This window comes from Ascaphus truei, chromosome 2, assembly GCF_040206685.1.
Source record: "Ascaphus truei isolate aAscTru1 chromosome 2, aAscTru1.hap1, whole genome shotgun sequence".
Lineage (NCBI taxonomy): Eukaryota > Metazoa > Chordata > Amphibia > Anura > Ascaphidae > Ascaphus > Ascaphus truei.
Genome location: NC_134484.1, coordinates 465,707,839 through 465,723,037, shown reverse-complemented (window position 1 = coordinate 465,723,037; position 15,199 = coordinate 465,707,839). Strand labels below are relative to the sequence as shown.

The following is a 15,199-nucleotide window of genomic DNA, read 5'->3' as shown; positions in this document are numbered from 1 at the left end:
TAACAGCAGTATTACAAGTCCCCACACTACCCACTCTGTGATACCCACTGCAGGAGCTCTGTAACAGCAGTATTACAAGTCCCCACACTACCCACTCTGTGATACCCACTGCAGGATCTCTGTAACAGCAGTATTACAAGTCCCCACACTCCCCACTCTGATACCCACTGCAGGATCTCTGTAACAGCAGTATTACAAGTCCCCACACTACCCACTCTGTGATACCCACTGCAGGAACGCTGTAACAGCAGTATTACAAGTCCCCACACTACCCACTCTGTGATACCCACTGCAGGAGCTCTGTAACAGCAGTATTACAAGTCCCCACACTACCCACTCTGTGATACCCACTGCAGGAGCTCTGTAACAGCAGTATTACAAGTCCCCACACTACCCACTCTGTGATACCCACTGCAGGATCTCTGTAACAGCAGTATTACAAGTCCCCACACTACCCACTCTGTGATACCCACTGCAGGATCCCTGTAACAGCAGTATTACAAGTCCCTACACTACCCACTCTGTGATACCCACTGCAGGAACGCTGTAACAGCAGTATTACAAGTCCCCACACTCCCCACTCTGTGATACCCACTGAAGGAGCTCTGTAACAGCAGTATTACAAGTCCCCACACTACCCACTCTGTGATACCCACTGCAGGAGCTCTGTAACAGCAGTATTACAAGTCACCACACTACCCACTCTGATACCCACTGCAGGATCTCTGCAACAGCAGTATTACAAGTCCCCACTCTACCCACTCTGTGATACCCACTGAAGGAGCTCTGTAACAGCAGTATTACAAGTCCCCACACTACCCACTCTGTGATACCCACTGCAGGAGCTCTGTAACAGCAGTATTACAAGTCCCCACACTACCCACTCTGTGATACCCACTGCAGGAGCTCTGTAACAGCAGTATTACAAGTCCCCACACTCCCCACTCTGATATCCACTGCAGGATCTCTGCAACAGCAGTATTACAAGTCCCCACACTCCCCACTCTGTAATTCCCACTGCAGGATCTCTGTAACAGCAGTAATACAAGTCCCCACACTGCCCACTCTGTGATACCCACTGCAGGAGCTCTGTAACAGCAGTATTACAAGTCCCCACACTCCCCACTCTGATACCCACTGCAGGATCTCTGTAACAGCAGCATTACAAGTCCCCACACTCCCCACTCTGATATCCACTGCAGGATCTCTGCAACAGCAGTATTACAAGTCCCCACACTCCCCACTCTGTAATTCCCACTGCAGGATCTCTGTAACAGCAGTAATACAAGTCCCCACACTGCCCACTCTGTGATACCCACTGCAAGAGCTCTGTAACAGCAGTATTACAAGTCCCCACACTACCCACTCTGTGATACCCACTGCGGGAGCTCTGCAACAGCAGTATTACAAGTCCCCACACTACCCACTCTGTGATACCCACTGCAGGAGCTCTGTAACAGCAGTATTACAAGTCCCCACACTCCCCACTCTGATACCCACTGCAGGAGCTCTGTAACAGCAGTAATACAAGTCCCCACACTACCCACTCTGATACCCACTGCAGGAGCTCTGCACCAGCAGTATTACAAGTCCCCACACTCCCCACTCTGTGATACCCACTGCAGGAGCTCTGTAACAGCAGTATTACAAGTTCCCACACTACCCACTCTGTGATACCCGCTGCAGGAGCTCTGTAACAGCAGTATTACAAGTCCCCACACTACCCACTCTGTGATACCCACTGCAGGATCTCTGTAACAGCAGTATTACAAGTCCCCACACTACCCACTCTGTGATACCCACTGCAGGAGCTCTGTAACAGCAGTAATACAAGTCCCCACACTACCCACTCTGTGATACCCACTGCAGGATCTCTGTAACAGCAGTATTACAAGTCCCCACACTACCCACTCTGTGATACCCACTGCATGATCTCTGTAACAGCAGTATTACAAGTCCCCACACTACCCACTCTGATACCCACTGCAGGATCTCTGTAACAGCGGTATTACAAGTCCCCACACTACCCACTCTGTGATACCCACTGCAGGAGCTCTGCAACAGCATTATTACAAGTCCCCACACTACCCACTCTGTGATACCCACTGCAGGAGCTCTGCAACAGCAGTATTACAAGTCCCCACACTACCCACTCTGTGATACCCACTGCAGGAGCTCTGTAACAGCAGTATTACAAGTCCCCACACTCCCCACTCTGATACCCACTGCAGGAGCTCTGTAACAGCAGTAATACAAGTCTCCACACTACCCACTCTGTGATTCCCACTGCAGGAGCTCTGCAACAGCAGTATTACAAGTTCCCACACTACCCACTCTGATACCCACTGCAGGATCTCTGCAACAGCAGTATTACAAGTCCCCACACTACCCACTCTGATACCCACTGCAGGAGCTCTGCAACAGCAGTATTACAAGTCCCCACACTACCCACTCTGTGATACCCACTGCAGGATCTCTGTAACAGCAGTATTACAAGTCCCCACACTACCCACTCTGATACCCACTGCAGGAGCTCGGCAACAGCAATATTACAAGTCCCCACACTACCCACTCTGATACCCACTGCAGGAGCTCTGCAACAGCAGTATTACAAGTCCCCATACTACCCACTCTGTGATACCCACTGCAGGAACGCTGTAACAGCAGTATTACAAGTCCCCACACTACCCACTCTGTGATACCCACTGCAGGAGCTCTGTAACAGCAGTATTACAAGTCCCCACACTACCCACTCTGTGATACCCACTGCAAGAGCTCTGTAACAGCAGTATTACAAGTCCCCACACTACCCACTCTGTGATACCCACTGCAGGAGCTCTGCAACAGCAGTATTACAAGTCCCCACACTCCCCACTCTGATACCCACTGCAGGAGCTCTGTAACAGCAGTAATACAAGTCTCCACACTACCCACTCTGTGATTCCCACTGCAGGAGCTCTGCAACAGCAGTATTACAAGTTCCCACACTACCCACTCTGATACCCACTGCAGGATCTCTGCAACAGCAGTATTACAAGTCCCCACACTACCCACTCTGATACCCACTGCAGGAGCTCTGCAACAGCAGTATTACAAGTCCCCACACTACCCACTCTGTGATACCCACTGCAGGATCTCTGTAACAGCAGTATTACAAGTCCCCACACTACCCACTCTGATACCCACTGCAGGAGCTCTGCAACAGCAGTATTACAAGTCCCCATACTACCCACTCTGTGATACCCACTGCAGGAGCTCTGTAACAGCAGTATTACAAGTCCCCACACTACCCACTCTGTGATACCCACTGCAGGAGCTCTGTAACAGCAGTATTACAAGTCCCCACACTACCCACTCTGTGATACCCACTGCAAGAGCTCTGTAACAGCAGTATTACAAGTCCCCACACTACCCACTCTGTGATACCCACTGCAGGAACGCTGTAACAGCAGTATTACAAGTCCCCACACTACCCACTCTGTGATACCCACTGCATGAGCTCTGTAACAGCAGTATTACAAGTCCCCACACTACCCACTCTGTGATACCCACTGCAGGAACGCTGTAACAGCAGTATTACAAGTCCCCACACTACCCACTCTGTGATACCCACTGCAGGATCTCTGTAACAGCAGTATTACAAGTCCCCACACTACCCACTATGTGATACCCACTGCAGGATCTCTGTAACAGCAGTATTACAAGTCCCCACACTACCCACTCTGTGATACCCACTGCAGGAGCTCTGCAACAGCAGTATTACAAGTCCCCACACTCCCCACTCTGATACCCACTGCAGGAGCTCTGTAACAGCAGTATTACAAGTCCTCACACTACCCACTCTGTGATACCCACTGCAGGATCTCTCTAACAGCAGTATTACAAGTCCCCACACTACCCACACTGTGATACCCATTTGCATTGTCTAGATATATCTTACAGGGACTTTATATCTAAGTACCACACCCAAATTGTGAGGCACCAACATACTTCACTGGAAACCAAGACACGTACACACAGCCAGCTCCATGGGAAGATGGGGTACACCTAAAGACAAGGACCTTCCAATGTTCCCAGTGTTACTTATTCATTTTGATTGGTAAGGCTGCCCATACATGAAGTGCCTTACAGTCTTAGTATGCAAGCGGTGTCCTATTTAAGGAAGTATCGCTTCAGTGCATGGGGTGAATAATAACACAAGACAAAAAGTGAATATTATGGAAGGGAGTCTCTGCATAACACAACAGTCTCATAACGTACTATTCAAGCTTCCCCGACATGGAGAAGACGGCTTCACAGCATATGTAATAGGAGCCATGGAGGAAACACAAGCAGTGCATGTATTGATGGGGTCTCCTCCGGTGATCACCTTGTTGTTATTATATGTTATGTGGATGAGCAGTAGCGGTACATTGTGTAGACAATCCGTGATGTGATTGTGTGATCTGTAACACAATAGGTGGTGATACCATTGAGGTCACATGTACAGGCACGGGCCTAAGTGATAATAATTCAAATAAAAAGTAGCAGTACTGAGGTTGGTCACTGGAGAGATCAACCCAACAAGATGGCAAAGCCGTGATCATGCTACTAGTGGGAGGGGACTCATAGGGACGGAGTTTCTGCACCGTTTATAGAGATCCACAAAGAGGTCCATGTAGCAAGGCCGACATTATTTATAATAGTGCCTGGGACGGACTCCAGACTGTTTCTGACACATTTCTTGATTTGTATACGAGTTATTTATTGTAGTTTGGATATAAATAATTTTCTCTCTTTGCTTACGGTTCCAGCATCTTATTCCCCTACAAAAAAAATACCACTGAAAACAGGTAGTGAATACAGTACCTACAAATAAAATGCCATAAAAGGAAAGGCGTTGAGTCGATGTTTACAACGTGAGATTTCCCATAAATATAAGGAGAGAAGTTTGCGTTTAGAGATACAAAAAACATTGTTCAGTAGTCGGTATTATTAGGTCCTCACCCCTCCGCCTCTGCCTGTCAGAGGGGTGGTAAATGTAGGATGTGGAGTCTGACGTACCTCAGCTTAAGATTCGCCATGAAGTCTTCCATTGTCACCTGGTCCAGCAGGACAAAATCCGCCTTCCCAAACTCCAAGCTCTCCTGCTCCGCCATCCTGCCGGCGGTTTTTACAGGATCCCAACCCAGAGATAACAGAGCCGGTGGTGCCGGGCGTGGGAGAGAAGCGCAGACAGTCCCCGCCGCCTCTTAGCAAAAGCAATAGAACAAGAAGATGACTTTCAAAACTCAGAGCCGGCCTTTGGCTTCCTGTGTTGAGGTTTCGGGCGGGAAGTGACTGAGCTGTCACAGGAGCAGAGAGTGACTGCACATCACAGGGGTGACTGCATTAGGGCTGGTCGATAACATGCAGGGCCACCTCGCCAGACCCACAGGTCGGGGTTAGGGCCACCTCGCCAGACCCACAGGTCGGGGTTAGGGTTGGCTCCTGCCTGCCCAAAGATGCTAGGCCAGTGTTACCTTATGGGTAATTATTTGCAAAATCTTCAAACTGGCTGATGGTGTCTGTAGAGTCACAAAGCATAATACGACCAAAGGACCACTGGCTTGATATGTTTTTATTTACAAAACTAGTCAACACCTTATTGTAATTGCTTGTTATTTTTTAATGTAAGTTTTATGCTGAAGCAGGGAAGAGGTCCAATTCTCCCCCAGCTTTTCCCCGTCCGTACGCTCCTGCTTTTGTGTGGGAACTTAAGACTAACTTTTCCTGCCCTTCTCTTCCCACCTCTCCTAATTGGTCCTCCGATATGGAGGGGGCAGCTTACAATGGAGGAGACGACTGGTTGACGAGGATTCTCCCCCCATTTAGGGTCCCAGCTGAAAAGAAAATCTTAGTTTTCAAAGCTTCCTTAAGGCCCAGTCCAGGGTGATGCTGAGCGGACGCGTGCGCTCACGCTCAGTGCGATCAAACACATTGCTACATGTTTGTCCAACTTGAGCGCACATGTGCCTGTGAGCGCACGGCGCTCAGCTGCATGGCGAAACAAATCAATTTGATTTGCCGCTCGCTGGCGCATCACGTGAGCGGTTGGCCCAATGACGGCGAACCAGCTCTGTGGCGTCGTGGCTGCGCCCCCCCCTACGCGAGCAACCAGCAGGCCACGAATCGCCCGAGCAAAAACGTCACGGAGCTGGAGCACCAGCGCGCTCGCATTCACCCTAGCCGCAGCTTAAGGCTGGTTATATAGTAAGCGCTGGCGCGCATGCAGTCGCATGCACAGCGTTGCGCGTGCACGTGACGTGCCTATAGTCCAAACTGTGACGCTCGAGGCTAGGGGGCATGACCATGACATCAGAAGGGTAGGCCTCGCTGTGATTGGCTCAGAGCGGAAAATACAAATTTCAGGTCTTTCCTCAGATCTGCCGCACCAACGCTCACGGCCGTGCGCGCGCGTCTCAACTATATCAACGTCAGGCTCACACATGCAATTATCATTGATACGCTCGCGCACAGTAGCGCACACACGCGCTTACTATATTACAGGCCTAAAGCAGCAGTGCAAGCTGCCGTTGGTTTTTTCCCCCTTTAATATGGGCATCAATACAATCCACACAATGAGAAGTAATTAGCTAAGTTGCCGATCGATCCGTTCTCCTGTGATCGATCGGCGAAGATTTGGCTCGGGGGTTCACTAAATGGCTGTCAGTGCAGCAGAAGAGGACCAAAGATGCAAAGTTCTGTGGGGAACATCATGTGACCAGGCAGTCACTAGATACAATTGGTGCACTGCTAGAGAGAGAGCAGGGCTCAAAAAGGGGTGTGCCAGAGCCTGTTTCAGAAGAGAAAGGGGATGTGATTTTGTAAATGGTTGCTATAGAAACAAAAAATACTTGTTACATTTTAATACATTACAAATGTAATTCTGAGTTGTTGTTTTTTTTGTTTTGTTTTTTAAATGCTACAAGTATTTTCTCATACTCAGAAACTCAGAACTGATTTAGTAAAATAAAAAAAAACACATGTAGGATATTGCTTGGTTTGCAGCTTTAACAGGGAAGATTCTGGCAGCAGCGTTTAGGATAGATTGTAGGGGAGACAGGTGAGAGGCAGGAAGGCCGGACAGCAGGAGGTTACAGTAATCAAGACGGGAGAGAATGAGGGCCTGTGTCAGAGTTTTAGCAGTCGAACAACAGAGGGAAGGGCGTATCTTTGTGATATTGCGGAGGAAAAAGCGACAGGTTTTAGATAACGTTCTGAATGTGAGGGGCGAATGTGAGAGAGGAGTCGAGTGTGACCCCTAGGCAGCGTGCTTGGGCTACTGGGTGAATGACTGAACTTCCAACAGTAATGTGGAAGGAGGTATTAGGGCCAGGTTTGGGAGAAAGTATGAGGAGCTCCGTTTTTGCCATGTTAAGATACTTCATTACTGTATCAATTTAACTTGATGGAAGGTGATTAATGGTTGAGAGGCACTGAGCAGCCAGCAACGTGTTTCAATGGAAGAGTGTTGACTCTGCCCATTAACTGAGGGATGGGCAAACTTTTCCCCCCCTCCTCCTCGGCTCCAGCGTCAAATGACACAGCGGGGTCATGTGACATCACGTTGCCATGGCACCGCAACGTCACGTGACCCCGCGGCGTCACTTGGCGCCAGGTTACCATGACGACATGTCGCTGGAAGCCAAGGTAAGTTAGTTACAGAGGCCTCGCGCGATTCCCCCGGCATTTAATTTAAACACATCGGGGGAGAGCGTTGGACCTCTGTAACTGCCGCGCACCCCAAAAAATCTTGCGTCCCCCGGTCTGCGCACCCCTGCATTAACTGACCAAAGCAGCACATACTGTAGCACACCCATGCATTGCTGCAAGTCAGCCTCCCTCACCAGCCTGGCTGGGTGCGGTGGTGACTGTGTTGCTAAGCGTGAGATGGGCAGACAGCACAAGTCTGTCTCTGTATGACTGACATCTGACTCGTCTGCCGCTCCTTCCGCTTCCGTTCCACTAATTCAACTAATTCATCATTCAATGCTCAGGGCACAGCAAATAAAAATACCACGTGTGAGCACATTCACGTGTCTCAGACAGGTCTGCCGCCCTGCCTTCCTGCATGATCTCCCAGCATGCAGTGCTTCCCCTGCAGCTGGGGATTCTGGGAAAGGACATGCAAATGGCCGCACTGTCACTTTTGGCTTCAAATCCATTTTAACATGCTCAGGGTAGAGAAAGGAATGTACTCCCCACGCGTATAAGCTAAAGGGCCTTACTGCAGTCATTTATTTTTAGAGCCACCAAATTAATAAAGTGGATGGACATTCTAACTTATGAGGAGAGGCTAGCTAAATTAGATTATTTACATTCGAAAAGAGGCGTCTAAGAGGGGATATAATAACTATATACAAATATATTAAGGGACAATACAAGGAGCTTTCAAAAGAACTATTCATCCCACGGGCAGTACTAAGGACTCGGGCCATCCCTTAAGGTTGGAGGAAAAGAGATTTCACCAGCAACAAAGGAACGGGTTCTTTACAGTAAGGGCAGTTACAATGTGGAATTCATTACCCATGGAGACTGTGATGGCAGATACAATAGATTTGTTCAAAAAAAGGTTGGACATCTTTTTAGATGGGAAAGGTATACAGGGATATACCAAATAAGTATACATGGGAAGGATGTTGATCCAGGAATTAATCCGATTGCCAATTCTTGGAGTCAGGAAGGAATTTATTTTTCCCCTTATGAGAGATCATTGGATGATGTGACTCTGGGTTTTTTGTTTGCCTTCCTCAGGATCAATAAGTATGGATATAGGATAAAGTATCTGTTGTCTAAATTTAGCATAGGTTGAACTTGATGGACGTATGTCTTTTTTCAACCTCATCTATGTAACTATGTAACTACTATGTAACTGTGTAACTACTTGTAACTATGTAACTATGTATGTATATTCTGTCACAATTTTTTATTTATTTAACATTTTTTTTTTTAAATTGCATTCTTATTTAGAAAATAGTGATGTTTGTGGGACACAGCTCCGTTTGGCAGCATATTATTGTATTGTATAATGTACATATATACAGCACATACGTTTTAACCACTTGCCTGCCAGAGAAGCCAGCCCTGCATGATGTTTGTGCAACCAGTGAAGTATGTCTGTGTTATTGTAAGTGAAATGAAGGCGTCGGGTGACTGCATCTGCTTGTTTTACACACTTCCCCATTGTACAGGACGCCTTCCTTTCATCGCGAGCTTCACTTTCATTGGGAAGTGGGACGTTAGGCCGAGGCGTGGCAATGTGGTGAGACCCGTCCTTGAATTGGTTGTTGACCCTTCACTTCCTTATTTAAGCCAAGCTCAACCCTGCACCGCACGACATCGGACAGGCTAATGTGCCACACACACCTGGCTGAGAAATAATGCTGAAACGATTCCAGCGATGCAGTGATCAGGGCACAGGGATTCATCATTTCTTATGGTAGGGGGTGCTCAACTCCAGTCCTCAAGCCTTCCCAACAGGTCAGGTTTTCAGGATACCCAGGCTTCAGCACAGGTGGCTCAATCTGAGGCTCAGTTGAAGACTGAGCCTCTGATTAAGTCAGCTGTGCTGAAGCAGGGATATCCTGAAAACCTGACCTGTTGGGGGGACTTGAGGACAGGAGCTGAGCCTCCCTGTAGTATGGCATTCAAAATGGTCTTAATCCCCCTGACCCACTCCGTTGGTTACAAAAAGATATATTTTAGAAAGTGCCCTTACTTTAACTCTTATGAGATATTGCGGTGTCAAATGATGAGGAAATCAGCCATTCCAGAGAAACAGGGAAGTAACGGGAATTGTTGCGTTGCCTTAATATGGACACCATGGGAATATTCTACCCAAAGCCGTATTACTCAGCACAACTCACTGCAACTTGTGAATCTCGGCCACTTTCCTAGCTCATAGGGCCGTCTCATCATTTAACTCTCACACAAGAAATACTGTTGTCGTATTCCAGAAGATGGGGGGGTTGTGAGGGGGGGGGGAGCGTAGCGTAGGAGGGTTCTTCAGAGACGGAATTATAGTGTACAGAACTTCCCAAACCTCGCCAGGCCGCAATTATACTGCGTGCGCATGCGCGTCCGCGTGACGTCATGCGCACGTGAAACATGCACTGCAGGCTGGGGGCATCGGGAGGCGACAGGGAGGCGTGGCGGAGTTGTGGGTGTGACGTCACGGGAGCGGTTCGCCCTCATTGGTTGAACCGCTCACGTGACGTGGCTGTCGCGCTACAAAAACAATTTAATTTGTCGCCTCACTGATCTGCCGCTCTTGGTCTCTAGCTCTTGAGCGCGTGCACTATGTGCGCCTTCATTGGCCACCATTATTTTGTTCCGGCGTCGCGCAGCATCGCACGCCGCGAGTATAGTCGCGGCCTTAGGCTCTGTTTTGAAGAGATAGTCACAAGAAGGGGAAGTCTCTGTATGCTGCTAGGGGGCTGGCCAGCTTCCTCAATCCTGATTGGCTGCTGCTGGGTAAAAAAATGCAGCCAATCAGGAGGAGGTGTCAGGAGCCTGGGGGTGGGGCCAAGGTGAGGAGGAAACAGCATGGAGAGGTGTGTGTGTTTGGTGTGTTTCGAAAGTGCCGCACCCTTCACCACTTTGTCTAGTATTTTTGGAGAAGCCGCCTGTCCACCCTGAGTGCTGATTGATACACTATTTTAGTTTTTGGATTGCCACAGTATTAGGGAGACAAAGTTGGTTGTTTTTTTCCTCCCCCAGAATCCTCAGCTTGCCTCATCCTCACTGCTGATTGGCTCTCCTTCCCAAGTGGGGGCAGTGACATCACCAGACTGATGCTTTGAGGCATGCTGTCCTATCTCTGGCAGCAAAGCTTTTTACAATGACCTTGTTCCACCTAGAGAGGTCCAGGGAAGTTTTTAAGAGGGGAAAAAGGGGCAAGGAGAAAGGAAAACGGGCAAGGGGAAATTATTATTTTTAAACACCTAATTTGCAGCGTTGTGTTTTTCCACCACAGACTCTGCACAGAGCTGCCCTCTGCTCATTCCCTTCACTGTCTGTGGCTTTGTGATTAATAAGCTTCCAAATATGGCTTTTGTTCTTTATGGGGCTGTGTATTGGCCTGTGACCGCAGCTGGCGGAAAGACTGTTTCCTACCCATATGGCAGTGTCAGATGCAGGAATCCAGTGGCCCCCTCCCCAGCATAGCCGACAGGCTCTCGATCCTGAGATTTGGGGGCCAATTTAGCAGGTGCCAGATTGCAAAAACGCAAAGTCCAGAACCCTATGAGACCAGTCCATCTCAAGCTCCCTTTCTTGTAGGACTGGGTCAATCGCTGTAAAGATTTTGTTTAGTAGGCGCGGAGATCTTCGGGGGGGGGATAGACTCTGGGATATTCCTTATTCTGATCTTTTATCTCCGGTCTCTATTCTCCTGATCTTCTTGGCCCTCCTAAAGGAGGTTTATTTTGTGTCCTTGCCTTCTGATTTCATCGTCCGCTGCGGCCTGTAGCTGACAAGATTCCTCTAACTTGTTTTCGAGTTCCGTTGTCCTATTGTAAGGAATCGGGGAACAAGTCCCTTGCGACGTGTTACCTCCTTACCTGCCACTGCTGCTGCCTCCGTTCTGGTTCCTGGTCATGCGCGCACCCCCGCTCTGATTACAGATCGTGACGACGTGCACCGATCCCCAGCTGCGAGTCAACCTGCCCCTTGTCTCCTGCAGCCTATGATAACCTCCGCAGAGGCCGCACCTCCGCTCCGCCTCCCTTCCTACTGGTTCCTGTTCCCTTTATATACCTGATTCTACCATTCAGTCTTTGCTCAGCATAACCACTTGTAGCCTTGTTGCTTCCACGTCAGTTGATCCTTACCTTGTTCCAGTCTTGTTTCGCAGATAAACCTCTTGTGTACCAACCCGGCTTGTAAGTGAACCCCCTCTGGATATTGACCTCGGCTTACCCTCGACTACGGCTACCTCTCCAACACAAGATCACGGCTTCACGGACTTTGACAATTCTGATATCTACAATCCCAGACCACGGCTTAACGGACTTCTACGATTCTGATTCTGCTCTCTCCAAACCAAAGACCCGGCAAGCATATGGATTAACCCACTCTATCCAACCCAGACCCGGCAACGCTAAACAATCCGCCTTCCAGGCACGCCGCCCCTGCGGTGGGTGCGTGGTTTCGTACCTTCCCACCTCAGTACCGGGGTTTTGTCTTGTTTGTGGGTGAGGCATTTATTTCTTGTTTGAGTTCACTAACAGCGTTCTTGAGATCTCGTTGGAATGAGTGGTGCCTCTTGGAGAATAGGTCTTCCAAGTATTGTCTGGTTACTACTTCTACCTCCGTACCTGTGCTGTCTTGGTCCTGGTCAGGGGGGCACACGTGCCGTGGGTCCATCTTGGTTTCCGGTGCCCAGTACCGCTGCGCACTGACTACCCCCAAAGAATTGAGAGACCTCCTGCACGGTCGCTTTTTTTCATTTCTTTTGACTTGGAGACTTGGGAGTCGGAATAAATTGGAAGTTATTAGAGGAAACTGGTAATATTCTCATTCTATGCGTGGGGGTCCCTGTAGCTCCTTCATTAGACATCCATACCCAGCGGAATCATCGGGTATCTCTCATTATGGTCATTTTTAATGGTTGTGTGCAGGGTTGTAAGTTGGACCCCGATCTGGCCCATCTTGGGAATGGGGGCACCCTGGGAGGTCTTGGGTCCTCTCCTGCTTTAGACTGCTAGTTGCTCTGATAGGGTGGGGCCTGGTGGAATGTTGGATTGCGGGGGGCTCTCCTCTGGGGCTTCGTTGTCTGCCACGTCCGGCTCTAGGGGGCTGTGGGGTCTTGCCATGTGTTGGGGGTCTCCTAGCTGCTGTGGGTTGCTGTAGGTGTGCTGCGGGGGGCTCAGATCAGTGGAGGGTTGCTGAGGGGTTTTCCCTATTGGGCTTGCCTCCCTGACCCTTCGCTGCGGGCTCGGCCGCCCAGACCTGTGTCGCTCCCAGGGAGAAACGGCAGCTCTTAGGCTGCGTCCATAGACACTGCAGCCGTGTGGATGCACGCGGAGGCTGAGGGAATGCAGGTGCATTCCCCCGTCCGGGGGTGTGTCTATGGACGGCCCAGTGATGTCACGGAGCTGGCCCCCTCCCGCTTCCACGCCGTATAGACGTGCCTTTAGGCACTCTGATCGCTCAGCATGCGGACTCGTCCGCGCTGTCTGCCTATCTACAGACGCAGCCTTACCTCCAGCAGCAGCACCAACACCACGTCTCGGGAGCGGGGGCGGATCACTTCCGCTGCCCTCCACTCACCGGCTGCAGGTCCCGCAGCTCCCAGGGTGACTTCTCCGCGCTTTCAGCTGGTCTCTGCCTGCTCCGGGTGCCTCTCCGACTGCCCTGTCTTAGGATCTCTCCTGGGGACAGCGGGGCTGCCCGGCTCCATCTTGGCTCACCTCGTGGGCAGCGGGGGATCCGTGCCTCTCCAGCTGCTGCTGCGGGGGGAATGCCGGACGATCGCCGGTCCACCTCGTCGGGAGCGGACACCGCATGTTAGTCGGGGGGTGTTCCTTCTAACTAGGGGCACTTTTGTGGGGTTTTTAGTTTTTGGGGGGGACTTTTTTGGGCCGATCCCCCGCGATCTTGCACGGAGCTCTAAAGCGACCGCTCAGCTGCTGGACGCGCCCCCCCATGTTGAAGCGCTTTTAATAAAAATAGCGGTGTCAGATTAAAAAAAGAAATCTACGTTTATTAAACGCTGGCGCAAAGCTGTTGGACTGGATTACTGTATATAAAGATTCAGACAGTATTTATGCTATAAAACATGTGAAGCTCACACGTGATATTTTTATTTGCTGCACACTGTACGGCGGAGGCTTTTTGTTACATTTTTTACCCACCATAACATATGTAATGTGTGGTGTGAGACCTGTTCCAGCTTCACATTGCAAAGCCTGTATAACCAGCCTCACACCGGTGATATGCAAAAGGTGGAAACAACTGTCTGTGAGTAGGTTTACTGGCTCTGCACTTCTAAACCCAGGCTGTGCTGCAACGCTGTGTAAGGCTGAGGCCCCAGTACCTCCGCTGCACGCGCGCCCGCGAGACTGGCGGCGCGTGCAGCCGATTCCCCGGTCTGCAGGGAGCTGCAGGAAGAGAGACCGGGGGGGGGGCGTGGCGATGATATCACCCGGCAGGTTCGCCCTCATTGGCTGAACCGCCGGGGGGTGTGGCTTAGCGCTCCGTCGCGAGTCCTGCTATTGAGAGCAGGAGCAACTCTCGCCACAGCGCTGCGGCCCCCCCTCGCAGCGAGCCCGGCGCCATTGAGGGGAGGGCTCTCGTCCCTGCATCGTCCGCCACAGCGGGCGCTGCAGTAGCATGCGGGGACCAGCAGGCACACGCTTATAAGGGTGCATGGTAAAATGGATTAGAAACGTGAAACTGTGCTCATTTACACGTCATTACCCAGAATCCCTAGCTGCAGTAGAAGCACTGTATGGTTAGACATCACGGTGAAAACCCGCGTGGCAGACCTGTCTGAGACACGTGGACGTGCTCACACGTGGGATATTTTTCATCTGCTATAAAAACAGAGAACTTTTAAAAGAAAGTGGCGCTGTTGTGTGTAATTAAAAAGCAGTAGTACCGTGGGTTGATCATGAACACATGTGTAGTATCGGCACCCCCCTAGTGGCGTCACACTTATGAATATCACATGCACACTGTATTCCGTATACCAGTCTTGCACTATTACCACCTTAGGTTTGCAGCCGGGAGACTTGTGTGTGTTTCAGCGAGGCAGGGAGACTTCCTTCCTGCGGGCGTCAACCTCAGAGCCTCTTACCTTCTGCGGTTCGCGCATCATCACTTCCTGCCCTGTGATCGCTCTCGGTTACCGCTTGTGATACATTTATTTAAAGGAACATGCGTGTGCGTCGGACGTGAAACTAGCCGCCTCTTACAATTCGTGCACAAGTGAGAGAATTTCCCACTCCAAAACTGTCTGCACACGCAGGGGAGGTGGAGGGGTGGCGAGGGGAGTGGGTCGGTAGCAAGGGGAGTGGGGGGGGGGGGAGGGTCGGTAGTCTCTTGCTGCTCCCACTTCCTCTCTCCACTAAAGCCTAGATCCACAAAAAAAGCTGCTTTTTTAGCGTGCTAAATCTTTTAGCATCCGGGCCTGAGAGCTCTGGATGGGTTAAGGAGCCATAGGGTCAGGTAATAG

At 50.2% G+C, this 15,199-nt stretch overlaps 1 protein-coding gene across 7 annotated transcripts in view; it reads right to left on the bottom strand.

Moving 5' to 3' along the window:
• MYO1G (myosin IG) overlaps positions 1-14,909 on the bottom strand; it is a 351,169-nt gene extending 336,260 nt beyond the window's left edge. For 3 of the 7 annotated variants that reach the window (XM_075588138.1, XM_075588137.1, XM_075588135.1), the window contains exon 1: positions 5,044-5,272. In XM_075588138.1, the coding sequence (XP_075444253.1) occupies positions 5,044-5,138 (95 nt within the window). In that variant the 5' untranslated portion in view covers positions 5,139-5,272. Of the gene's footprint in view, positions 1-5,043; positions 5,274-14,821 lie in introns of those variants that run through there. The other 4 variants (XM_075588141.1, XM_075588142.1, XM_075588133.1 and 1 more) reach the window with 4 other exon arrangements.
• Between the last annotated feature and the right edge of the window lie 290 nt (positions 14,910-15,199).